This window comes from Cygnus atratus, chromosome 1 (assembly GCF_013377495.2).
Source record: "Cygnus atratus isolate AKBS03 ecotype Queensland, Australia chromosome 1, CAtr_DNAZoo_HiC_assembly, whole genome shotgun sequence".
In the NCBI taxonomy this organism is placed as follows: domain Eukaryota; kingdom Metazoa; phylum Chordata; class Aves; order Anseriformes; family Anatidae; genus Cygnus; species Cygnus atratus.
Window position 1 is genome coordinate 22,211,657 of NC_066362.1, and position 12,874 is coordinate 22,224,530.

Genomic DNA, 12,874 nt, shown 5'->3' on the forward strand with positions numbered 1-12,874 from the left:
CATGGTTAAAACAGGGTCTCGACAAGATTGTCTAACACCTTGTCTAGCCGAACCTTAAAAGTCTCAAGTGTTGGAGAATCGACCACAAAAGTTTTAGAAGTTATAAAAGCACAGAATTTGCAAAAGCATTTCAAAGACAGAGTAGTAATGGGAAAAAAGAAGGGTGGTTACGAGGGGTAAGGATTCATTAAATACTGAAATGTAGAAGATATGATTTGAAGTAGAAAAAACAAAACAAAAAAAGAAATGTAAAAAAATTATTTGATGGGCAGTAGATGAAGAAAAAATGCCTCAACAAGCATGTATCTTGTGAGGATTAGAAATTACAAAAAATGACAGACTCCTTATCTCCTAACTGTAAAGTATGTGTTTGCAAGTGAAACCACCTACCTTCTGCTAGAGCTGCTTGCTGTTGTTTGGAGGTGCTGGCAAACCAATAGTTTCCTCACTGAACCTGGGTGCCTTTCCTGGCTATATATTTTGTTAGAATTCCAGAGATCAATGCTTTTGATCTCTCTTGCTTATTTGGAAACCTATAAAAGTATTCTACTTTGACTATGTTTTTCCTCAGTCCTATTTTTACATAGGTATCTCACAGTTTCTTTTTGTTGCAAAGGTCTTTCTAATGGGTTAAGAAACAAAGTTTCAGTGTTCTACTTTGGATATATAACAAAAAAGAAATTCCAAGCTGTAATATACTGAATAACCAGTTGTGAAGGGAAAACTGAGGTGTAATGGTCAAGAGGGGAAGAACATTTAGTGTATACAATGTCCATTGTAAAGAATTTTCTGCTGGGTAGAAGTAACCTTTATTCTGCTAGGTAGAATAACCTTTAATTATTACCATTTTGTCATCTTGCATGTGCTTTCCTTCTGAAGATCCCACTTTTATGTGGACTTAGGGGTCTATTTCAAGAATTTTCCCTTGAAATATTGATATTAAACATTCTGGCCCTTGAGAATTCAAGTGTGTGGTACTATTTCATGAAATGAAGAGGCATCATTACATTTGGAATTCTCATCTTGCCAATCAAAAACCAAACCAAAACAAACCAAACCAAAACAAAACACAAAACATTCAGAAACTAAGAGTTTTAAAAAACATGCATGTTTTCAGCCATTATGTATCCCTGTTTCTCTCCCTCCTCCACCTCCTTCTCCTCCCATATTTAGGTGGTTCAGGAGATTGAGAAGAAGCAGTATTGTAAACATGAAAATTATCAGATTTGGCCCTCATACCTGCATGGACAACTTTAAATACAATCAGGCCATATTTTTTGCCTTTCTTGTTACATGTATATGAGAGCAAATAATTTTATGTGCAGAACCACAGATGAGGAAAAATTGTCTTACAGAAGTACTATGTATATTTGTCTACCATACGAGGTGCCTTTGTGTGTCTAATATCAGGTCAAGTCTTGCTGCTTCTGTTCCTCTTATGAAACAATTCCACACTTTATTACATTTTTTACTATTATTAGCGTTCCTGACATTAAATTTACCCTATTACTGCTAGAATTAGTGTTGGACCACTCAACGTAATGCATACCATTGCCCCGTCTATAATTCTAGATGGCTGAAATAACCACACCTGTTGTGATCATCAGTTGGGCTAGTAAATATTTTGTAAATATATTTGTTGTTGTTGTTGTTTTTTAAGAAAATCTCAGAACCCAAAATAAGAATTCAGTCAGCTGAAGTGTTGTTTTAAAGTGATACAGTGTTGTTCAAAAGACTGATTCAGATAAAGAATATTCAGATTTAGATTCAAGATTTTGTTTTCAGTTGGGTTCAGATTCTGGCATTTTCTGGTGCTCAGATTCACCATTATATAGCAGGTAAGTACAAGCATTTAATCCTTATTGATTACAGCTGCACCTAAAGCCCATATTCTTCCCTTCTGATTTTATATACCCTTACCTATGTACATAAAAGTGAGAGAGAGAGAGATGCTTGTTTAGATTTTGGGTGGTTTGAGATGCCTGTGGACAAAACCTATTATTTTTGTACTGTTAACAAAGTAGCAAGAATGACAGGGGTCTCAATGTAGTCATCTACTTTGTTATGTACTTTAAGCGAGTCTTTGGGCCTGCATAAACAAATGAGTATTTAGTCGGTATCATTTAAAGGAGTAAAAGAGAAGTGAAGAATTCAAGACTGAAGTAAAAAAATATCCAGCTGGCAAACGTTTGCATGTTTTATGCAAACAAATTGCCCATCACTTATTAAAATATGCCATAAATGTAATGGAAAATCATTTTTTTAGAGTTATGTTAGTCACAGAGTTGTGCTAGGAATGTCTATGTGGTATTTGAAATGCTGGTGGATAGACTAATTGCTCATTCTGTTCACTTACTGTCAAGTCTTATTCCTATCAATTAGTAGAGCTATACACATTTAGCTCTTTTAGGAACTAAAGTTTTTGTGCTATTGATGCCATTCCTTCCTTCACAGGTATCTTGAATGTCGCCATATTACACTATTTTTCTACTAAAACAAGGCAGGAAAGCTTATTGTGCTTTAGTTATTTCCTTTTGTTTACTCCTTCATGGGGTAAGATGAAGAAAGGTAATTATGATATCAAAGAAGTTAGCTGACATAAAAGGGAATTTCCTCTTCGTGCTGATAGGGTCATGCATCGTATACTACCTGTGGTGGGTTTGATCCTCTGCTGAGAACTGCATCCTGCATGAGAATGAATAAATAAAAAAATACATTTGAAGAGACATGGGCTAAAGTCTAACATTATTTTCTAGAAATGCCTCTGAGTGTAATGAGCAATTAGGCTGAGAAAATTCAAAGGATAGGGTACAGTATAAATTCTATCGCCCTTTTAACCTGCAAAGATCAGCAGAAAATTTTCTTGTGTGTGCTTTTCTTTTTCCCTTAAAGGAAAAAAATTGCACTCAGTAGGGATGAACACACTGCAGTTCACAACATGATGAGGTATTCCTTGGAACACTCTTAATTTAAGTGCTACTGGTTTGAGAATCAACAGAACATCTTTATTAGAGTATCTAAAGTAGCCAAATTAAATTTTAATCTTTGATCAACCCATCTTTAATCTGATCATTTCTCTAATAGAAAATCTAACATTTAATTATAAAGGCTTACATTAAAGTATTGAATACCAGAGGGTTCTACTGATCTTTTCTCTGCAGCTTTGAAGAATGGAAATCTTGCTTCTTTTGTAACTGTCATCAGAGAACTTTTGTTAGCTTCCTTGATTCCATAAAGCAAGCAATTTGTCCATGAGTCTTCTTTATGCACAAAAAATGCTGCCTTTTCTTAACCTTTTAATCTTATATTTAGTCTTTGTAGCCTGAAAATAGAGTTAGAATACAATCATGACAAAGTTTGAAATGGCAGAGGTTAGGAGTAACTAAAAGAAATTATTATTTACCAAAGAATTACTGATAAAGTATTCTAAAGTAATAAAAGAAAAAAGGAAAAGGGGAGCGGGATAGGATAACAATTTATTTGCGGATAGACGTCTATTTTCATCTTCAGAGAGAAAAAAACGTTGCAAGACAGGGATACTGTTAAACAGAGAGAAGTGTCATAATAAGTCATACAAAGCTTGGCGGAGTGGCTGACAGACCAGAGGCCTGTGTGGCCATTCAGAGGGACCTGGACAGGCTGGAGAGTTGGGCGGAGAGGAACCTCATGAGATTCAACAAGGGCAAGTGCAGGGTCCTGCACCTGGGGAGGAACAACCCCAAGCACCAGTACAGGCTGGGGGCTGACCTGCTGGAGAGCAGCTCTGCAGAGAGGGACCTGGAGGTCATGGTGGACAAGTTAACCACGAACCAGCAATGTGCCTTTGTGGCCAAGAAAGCCAATGGGATCCTAGTCTGCATCAGGAAGAATGGTGACAGCAGGTCAAGAGAGGTGATTCTCCACATCTGCTCAGCTCTGGTGAGGCCACACTTGGAATATTGTATACAGTTCTGGGCTCTTCAGTACAAGAGGGATGTACAACTTCTAGAGAGTGTCCAGCGTAGAGCCGTGAAGATGATTAAGGGATTGGAGCATCTGTCTTATGAGAAAAGACTAAACGATCTGGCCCTGTTTAGGTTAGAGAAGAGGAGACTGAGAGAGGATCTTATCAACCTCTACAAACACCTGAGGGGACAATGTAGAGATGATGGGGCCAAACTCTTCTCAGTGGTGGCCAGTGATAGGACAAGGGGTAACAGGTATAAACTGAACCACAGGAGGTTTCATCTCCATATGACAGGACAAGGGATAATGGGTATAAATGGAACCACAGGAGGTTTCATGACCATGTGAGGAAGAACTTCTTTACAATTTGGGTGACAGAACACTGGAACAGGCTGCCCAGAGAGGTTGTGAAGTCTCCTTCTCTGGAGATATTCAAAACCTGCCTGGATGCCATCCTGTGTAACATGCTCTGGGTGACTCTTCTTGAGCAGAGGGTTGGACTAGGTGATCTCTGGAGGTCCCTTCCAACCTCAACCATTCTGGGATTCTGTGTGATTCTGTGAAGTTGCATTTTGCCAGAGGGGGAGAAAAAAAAAAAAAAAAAGGCGTAACCATCTTTCCTTTCTCCTTGGAGGCTGGAACACACAACCTCTTTCAGCTTTTGTTGGGCCACCTACCTGGGTCACTCTTCCCCTTCATCCCCTCAGGTTACCCAGCTCAGCTGCTCTCAGTGTTGTCCCCTAATTGTAATGAATTCATATTGAGCTGGGCTAGTTCAAATAATGTAAATTGCAGTTTACCATTAAAGTACTACTACAAAAGTAGAACAAAAGCTTGGATCACATGCGTGGATTGGGTTGTTATTGTGCCATTGCAGAAGCAGCTGCACTGGCAGATCAGAAAAGGCAATGAACATGTAAGTGCTGCCTGTGTGGATGAGTGCAGGTGGTCATGTCCTCTGCTGGAGCCAGGTGGGGTGAAGCAGGGTGTGTGATCACTGCTGTTGTGCTTCCAGCTCCCTGGGACATGGATTCAGATTTCGTTAGGTTATTTGCCTCCTGCTGGACATGTACATGCTTTCAAGGTTCTTCTTGTCTTACTACATTTCAGATGTTTCTGACAGCAAAATGTGTAGCTAAAGATATGAAGAAAACCACAAGAGAAACTGAAGGAATGGGTAGAACAGATATGTCTAAGTCACTTTGGTATAAATCAGTGCTGTTTTAATAAATATCTTAATGAGACCTTGCTATTATGAATGCCAACAATATTAAGGAATGTTGTGTTATATAGAATTTCTGGTGTGACATTCTTTACACTTCTTTTCACCCGAGACATGTAACTTTTGTGAGTCTTTAACTCCCATCCAGAAAAGAAGTGTGGAAGGTGAACTTCTTATCAGTTGAGTATGGCTATATCTAATGTTATTTCTCTCCTTCCTTCTCCCGCTCTGCTTTAAAATACCAGTTTCCTGTGGGCTTGCTTTCTGTTAATAGGTGTTGAAAGAATGAAATGGGCTCTAGCGATGAGCCCACATACTAATTTAGAATGTCGTAAACTTTTTTCAGTCCATCTTTCAAACTTTGTATTTTCCATCTCTCCTGTATATTCTAGATTAATTGGGATAGAAAGTGCTAAAAGTTCTTTAGTCCACCATGGTAAGATTGACAAGACCTATAACGCTTCAAGGTAGATTTTTGTTTATGCTCCTATATACCTCCAATGACACTGTTGCAGTACCCTGAAGCACTCTGAGTGTTTAAGCTGCCCTAGTTCTGTGAATGCTTTTCCTGTTTCTAACCTAAATTTTTCTTGCTAAAATTTAGTCTTATTACTTTTTGTCCTTTATACCATGGAACATATCCATGTCTTTTGTTTAAGGTATTTGATATAATATTGCATTTCCTGTGTTACTTATTTTTGTGAATTGACAGATATGTGTAATCTTTTTAAGTATGACTAATTTGACTGGAGGATTATTGATTTAAATGTGAGGAAAAAAAAAAAAAAAAAAAAAAAGAAGAACAGTAGGCAAGATATCTGCTAAAACCAGGAGACTTACATGGCCATTTAATGATAAGAAATACCAGTGGAAACTTAAGATACTGATGACTGCCAGAAGTCTGCATGATAACAAATACTATTAAGAGTATCTTGCACTGGAGCCAAATGATTTGCTAGGAAAAGTGGAGAATTAGTACAAACGGACATTCATCAAGGAGCAGAGAGTTTAGACTTTTTTTTTTTTTTTTTGGTGACTATTACAAAAGCTAAATGACTGGATGTAATATATAGCCAATGTTAAGAAAACAAAACATTTATAACCTACACATTTGTTGGTAGGTGAACATATCTATACTGGTTTTATATTCTGGATGTTTTGTACTTATAAATAATTTTATACAAATTGATTTATTTCATTTATGTAAGTATAAATATAAATATATATATATAATTTATGCAATTGATACCGAGTAAATTAGAACATTTTCAAACACAGATTGTATGTGTATGTAAAATTTCATGTTCCCCCAATCAACAGACTTCGTTATTGTTGAGATGCTGTTACAAAGATAAACTTTTCTACTACCACCCTTACTGAGTTCTCTTTCATTGTATAATCCCAACGACAAAAATTGTTATCAACATGAAAACCTTGTCATTTCTGAAGTGAGCATAGCTGAGATTTTTAGGACTGGTGGTGTACAAAACTACTTATTTTTATTTTTTTTTAAATTATTTTTCATTGAAGCACCAAGAAAAAAAATCACAATAATGATTTGAAAAGTACCAGGAACAGGATTTCCTTGCAATGCTCCTCATTTGTTCATAGGCTGCAGAAGACGTCAGAGGCAGCGAGTTATACTCTGCTAGTGTCTGGAAGGGTGTTTAAAGCAGTGATGGTAGCACAGAGCAGATTAAATGTGGATTCCATTAGCTGTCTTCACTTGCGTTCATGGTGCTAAAACATACTTGGAAATGCTTCTCATCACAACTTGGCATGCACTGTTACCTGTAAGAATAAAAGTGACTATTTTGTTTTAAAGTCTGGGAAAGGGATGGTTTCTGCCTTGCTCTGGATGTTAGATTATCAGGTAGCACCATGAATCTCACAGACATGTTTGAAGAAAAAAAACAAAACAATGATGGAGTCATATCATTAGCAAAACTTTTTTTTTTTTTTTTTTTGAGAGGTAGTGCAGCAGCCCTTCTTCTGTTTTCTGTTCTGCAGAGCTGTTGTGAAGCTGAAAGGCTGTTCATTAAGGAACACTCGCCCTTTTCTATATCATGGATTCATAAGTCTGCAAAATGCTGAAATGTTTTAGCTCTACCATGCAGTTTCACAGTAGTTTTCCCAGAAAAGGCTGAAAATAGTTTGTGGAAATATTTCTTGTGCTATTTCTGGATTTTCTGCTGATGTGACATACTGCTTTGATGTCCCTTGCTACATAACAACATAATGTCATCTGCAATGACTTCACAGTACAGAGAAAATATGGAAGTTTGCAATTGTTTACCTGCTGTGCATATTGATGGAAAGTTTGCACTGGGGTAACTCATACTGTTTGTCATGGCTCCCATTAATCTGAGATGCACTCTGCAACTGTGCTGGCAACACTTCAAACAAAGGAGATTCAGACCTCTGTAATTTCAAATGAAATAATGAATTTCTGCTAATAATATAATACTAAAAGTGGTATAACCTTCATTAGCACATTTCAGCCCACATTTTATGGAGGGAAAAATAAATAAAATATCCTGAGCCAATTTGCAAAAACGTCACTGATTATGATACCTGTGTGGGTGCTCTCACCTTGGGAAAGGTGATAAAGCCAGTATCTATTAGCAATGTGGGAATCTTTCTGCTATGCAGCTCTGTTTTAATACAGTGCTGACAAATGTATTCAACATATTTTCATGCTGTCCTATATTTAGTGATTCTCTGTAGTATTTGCAGCCAGTAGCTGTATGCCTTTAGATATGCTATGCAGAAAAGAAAGGAAAATATGAAAGTAGGGAAGAAAACATTCTTTTAAAATAGAATTTTTTAGTGGAACAAAGGCAATCCTGTGCTGGTAAGTGGAGCAAATAAAAGTGATGTGATACAGAAAGATTGTTTTCTTCTCTCTTGTGCATTTGCCTTTTTAATTAAAATAAGTTAACAACCAAGTACTATTTAAAGCTCTTCTGCACATGCCACAGGGCTTTCAGTGTCCTGTCATGATGAATCAGCATGTATTGAAACATTGCTATGTCTGGCAGGCTTTGCTGTTTTGCAGTAGTGTTGATTCAGCAAAAGTGAGGTAGGAAGCCAAGCAGCAGGGTACCATTAAGACATAAACCAAATAGTTTCAGAGGCACATTGTTACCTTAATGGGATGAGCAGCTGTCAGAATTCATTCAAAGTATGAGGGGTAACCACCCAGTCCTCCACTTAGACCCATCTTGCACATTCACAGGCCTCATGCCATTCAACTGTTCATGCAGGGTATGTACTCAAAATAAGGAGTGAAACTCTAATTATTGCAAGAATCAATATGTTTTGTTAGTTGATTAGGAGTAGAGATGCGATGACTCTTAAGGAATGACAAAGGTAGTGTTGACATTGCCTAGACCTTTTCTTTTATTATTAGTTGGTAAAAATCAATGGTGCTAAAAGAATAAATGAGTAAAAATTTGCAGTATGTATAGAAACTTTTCTAGCAGTCTTAATTAATGTTTTCTCACAGCAAAGAATTTGCTTCTAACAGTTTCTTGTAGATGAGTAGATAAGCTGTGGCCTTATGATTCAGAAACTTGAGTACGTATGTAAGTTAAAATAAATTAATCTCTGTGCTCAATATCTGGCACTTTAATTGATATCCCCATTATATGACATATGTACAGCAGGACCTGGGCTTATCTGTCTTTGGCAGTACTCCCATAGAATGATTTAGTTTAATTACCATCATCTGTGTAATCAGTGGGAGTTTTATGTAAATAAGAGAGTGAGATGAACATGTAGCAGAGAGAAAAAAAATGTAGTTTTTTAATGAATGATGGGATTAGGCTTGAATTATTATGTTTGCATTCCTTCTGCATTTGCTTTCAAAGGTGCTACATTGGGTTGTGTGAATCTCCATATGGGGACTTCAGGGCAATCACCAGAATTAATGTTGTGATCACAGTAAAAGTAAGTGTGTGTTGGGTATGTCAACCTATAATGAGGCTAATAAATTACATGATGGAATACCCTGAGAAAAAAATCAGAGGTGACTTTATATCTTCTTTGCATGAATAGTGTCATGGCCTTCTATCTTCCCTGACTTTGAACTAGCTTGTTAAGCAAGACAGAAACTTTGCTGTTTTCCATTCCACAGCACAGATGTTCAAAGGAGCACACAATGATCTTCTGTTAAAAATCACACATACTTCTAGAACTCTTAAAAAATAAACTAAATCTAATAAATAAACATGGCCACTCCCAATCACGCACTACCATTTCAGTCATGCATAGAGAGAAGCAGACGTATACAGCTGCTGTATTTACCAACTCTGATTAGAAGTGCAGCAAGAGGCTGTCCTTGCTGGAAATTTCTGAGAATGGTCACATAACAAAATGCCTATTTTGTTAGCTCAAATTATTCTTTCAAAATGATTTGGGTTTTGTGAAAAATTTGTGAATTTGATGTGTTTATGCCTAGCCTCTTGTTGGACTTCACCATCAGCAGCTACTGGGCTTTTGAATCTGTGATTTTTGGGGAGGATTCAGTGAATGGATTGCCTCCCTGTTAGGAATGACTGCTTCCTGACAAATTGGACCCAGTGAAAATGTTATTTCACCACTGCTATTAGCAGTAAAAATGATGGGAACATAAGTTTCAGTGAGCAGATGCTCACAGTAGGCAAATATCAGCTTCAAACCCAAATTTAGATAAGAAATCTAAATTTCTTGATAACCAGACATATTGTGTTTTTCTGTCTAGTCACAGCTCCTGTCATTACTGTAAGTATTTCAGATAAAAAGAAGCATGTGCTTTCCGTGTAAATAAGAGATTAATGGCAGGTTTTCAGTATTGAAGATGTTCTTCAGTTTATAATAGCAGTCAAAGGGCTCCTGCAATTTAACTTCTTAATATAGCTTTTCCTCTCCTTCTTTTTCTTCCATTTCCTCCCCTTAGAAATTGAGCACAAGTGTCTATGACTTGTACCCAGTTAAGTGCTCTTCTCCAGATACACTTACATGGAATGCAGTTTTTCTAGAAAAGATTAGTCTCAGCATATGGTTGGAATGTAAGAAATCCCTCCCATCACATTTAGCAATCTTGTTGGTTTTTTGGCATTAATTCTAAGTGTTTTCTTACAGGGATTTTTTTTTCCTTCCTCAGTTTCCATCACAAACACTTTTATACTCATGCATTTTTCTTGATTCTTGAGTTAAAAGATAATGTGGATTGTACAGAGGTTGGATACAAATTACACAAGGCTTAGTCCTTAGGAAGTTCAGATGAGTAAGCAAAACCTAATGTTCAAGAGCTATTCCATTGTTAGCTCTTGCTGTTAGTCCTGTTAGTAATGATTTTGTATTTGGAGTAATAAAATCAGAAGTTTGTTCCCAAATTGAAGCACATTGGCAGATCTGCCTGGTGGAAGTTGCAGTTTTGCTGAAATGCTTATGATACTTTGAATTCTTCTTTTGCATGAGGTCTAGTCTGGAATGCAATCTATTCTCAGAGAAAGATACATTAAAAGCTGCCTATCTTTTTTCAAAATGGGAAGACATTAACAGGTATAGGAGTCTGTATGCTGTATTGCCAGTTCACATGGCAACGAGTTAAGAAAAAAAAATCAAAAAACAAAGTCATAATATAAAAGGAAGAAATGAAAAAGCAAGGAGTTTGCTGTCTATCTTTAAGGATACTCCATCTTTCTCTTCCACTTTATTCTGTTACTGTTTAGTAAAAGAGATATGCAAATATTTCTGAACATGGAAATATTTTTGAATTTGCAAGAGCAGTGGTAAATATAATTTCTTTGTTGTAACTAGGGAAATACTCAGTTTTGGTAAGTTAGGAAAATAATAAAGATTAATCTTACCAGGCTGCCTCAGATTTCTCAATAGAATTATTAATAGTGAAAGAAAACTGTCTATACTGCAGTCATAGTAGAGAGATGTCTCCTAGTTTAAAGGGCAGGGGCACAACAATGAGAAAAAGTGTAGAAAATTGACTAAACTGTAATTGAACATATTTGAAATTTTAAATATATGCTGAAAAAATTAACAGTAAAATCCTTTGGGTTTTATTCATGTGTCATTAAGGTTAGTGGTACAGTAGTATGCGTGTTAGAAAATTTTCAAACTTTGTATTTTAGCTGCAAACATTTTCCCCTGCTGGCAGGAGCTAAAATTAGAGTAGATACATTTATATTGTTATATAAATGCACATTTTGCAACAACTGCAGATGCTGCCTGTCCTTGGAGCAGCTCAAAGAGACATCAGTAGGTACATGTGATGATTAGGGGAACTTGCGTATGATACATGGAGTCCAATAAATATTACATACTTATTATGTAGTCATGAAAATTGATCTTTTGTGAATACTTCTTGGTAAATATTTACCTACATTTATTGGCAAGGTTTCCAACACATACCCTCCAGCCTGGGCACCATACTTAAAATTTAATGACTACTTTCACCAAGAATGATTATATGTGGTCCCTCTGCAGGGAGAGAAAGGGTAGAAAATTACTGAACATGGAATGAAGAAACCAATTATTATTATTATTAAAAATTATTATTATGTATTGAATCCCAGCAACACTTGAAAAGCCTGGGACAAAACACAGCCAGTAAAAAGAGAGGAACTGATAGGTAGTTTGCCACTGAGTAACCTGTGTGTATGTGACTCAGCTGTCAGTCTCACTAAGGTGAGCTGGGCTGAAAAGACTCCACGTCTCAGAAGTAACTCTCAGGATGCACCAAAATGTCACGAAGACAAGCTACACTTAAAGGGATGTCAAACTCTGTGCATTTGTGGGACTTGCATGTCTATAACCACGTATTTTTCATGCTTTATTAGCAAACAATTTTTCTTTAATGTCTGTGTTGAATGTTTCCGTTGTAACATAGGTTAACGAAAAGCTTCCCTTCTTCTTTGGCTTGTGTGCTGGGGAGAGGAGTGGCTGATGGAGTCAGGTCAGCACAGGAACATGTGCAGGGAGGGCAGTTCTCAGGCAAGCACTCCTCAATGGGGCCTAGGGATGCTCCAGGCTGGAGCAGGTTGGTAAATATCCTATCCGGCAGAGATCAGTCAGATACGTGGTGGAGCTCATCTGTGGGACTACAGCTGCTGCATGCTCGAATGCCTCTGAAAAGTAGAGCTTTAGGAGCATGGTTTTTGCCATTATATGTAAGAGTGAGGAAGAGACACTCGAAAATAAAGCCCACGCAAAGGGATCTTGTAAAAGATAAAGTGGCATCCAATGATTTTATGATTCAGTGGACGGCTGAAAATAATGCTATTGCTAAATCAATCTCTTGCTTGATTGCAGCAGTTCGATGACATTTTGCAACTGCAAGTCCTACTGGAGTTGGTAGACAGCCATATTTTTGATGACTACTTTTAGTGTTTTAGCTTATAGATGCACTAGCAGCCAAGTGGGTCAGAAAGATTCAGTAACTTGTATTTCTCTATGAACATTTATGTTATCTCCACATCTCATCATTCCACTTTCTGCAGAAAGCAGACAGACACATACAACACTTTCCAGTGGCATTTTCCAAAGGACTCACTGGTAGCTTTAACCTGCTTCAGTAGTATTTGCTGATAGGATGAACATCCTCTATATTCTAATGAATAACCAAGCTCCGTGGGTGAGAGCGTGACTCTGTGGCTCTTTGATTCACCTGGGAGACTGTAGGCTTTGATCTCTGCCTTTTCTCTGATT

General features: G+C 37.1%; 1 protein-coding gene across 11 annotated transcripts in view; it reads left to right on the top strand.

Annotated features, from left to right (window-relative positions):
• The window catches only part of GRM8 (glutamate metabotropic receptor 8), a 348,011-nt gene that overhangs the window by 113,868 nt on the left and 221,269 nt on the right, over positions 1-12,874 (top strand). The window contains exon 1 of one of the 11 annotated variants that reach the window (XM_035559308.2): positions 8,389-8,434. The exons of the other annotated variants lie outside the window; for them this stretch is intronic. Within the exon in view, the coding sequence (XP_035415201.1) occupies positions 8,428-8,434 (7 nt within the window). The 5' untranslated portion in view covers positions 8,389-8,427. Of the gene's footprint in view, positions 1-8,388; positions 8,435-12,874 lie in introns of those variants that run through there. 11 annotated transcript variants of the gene reach the window in all.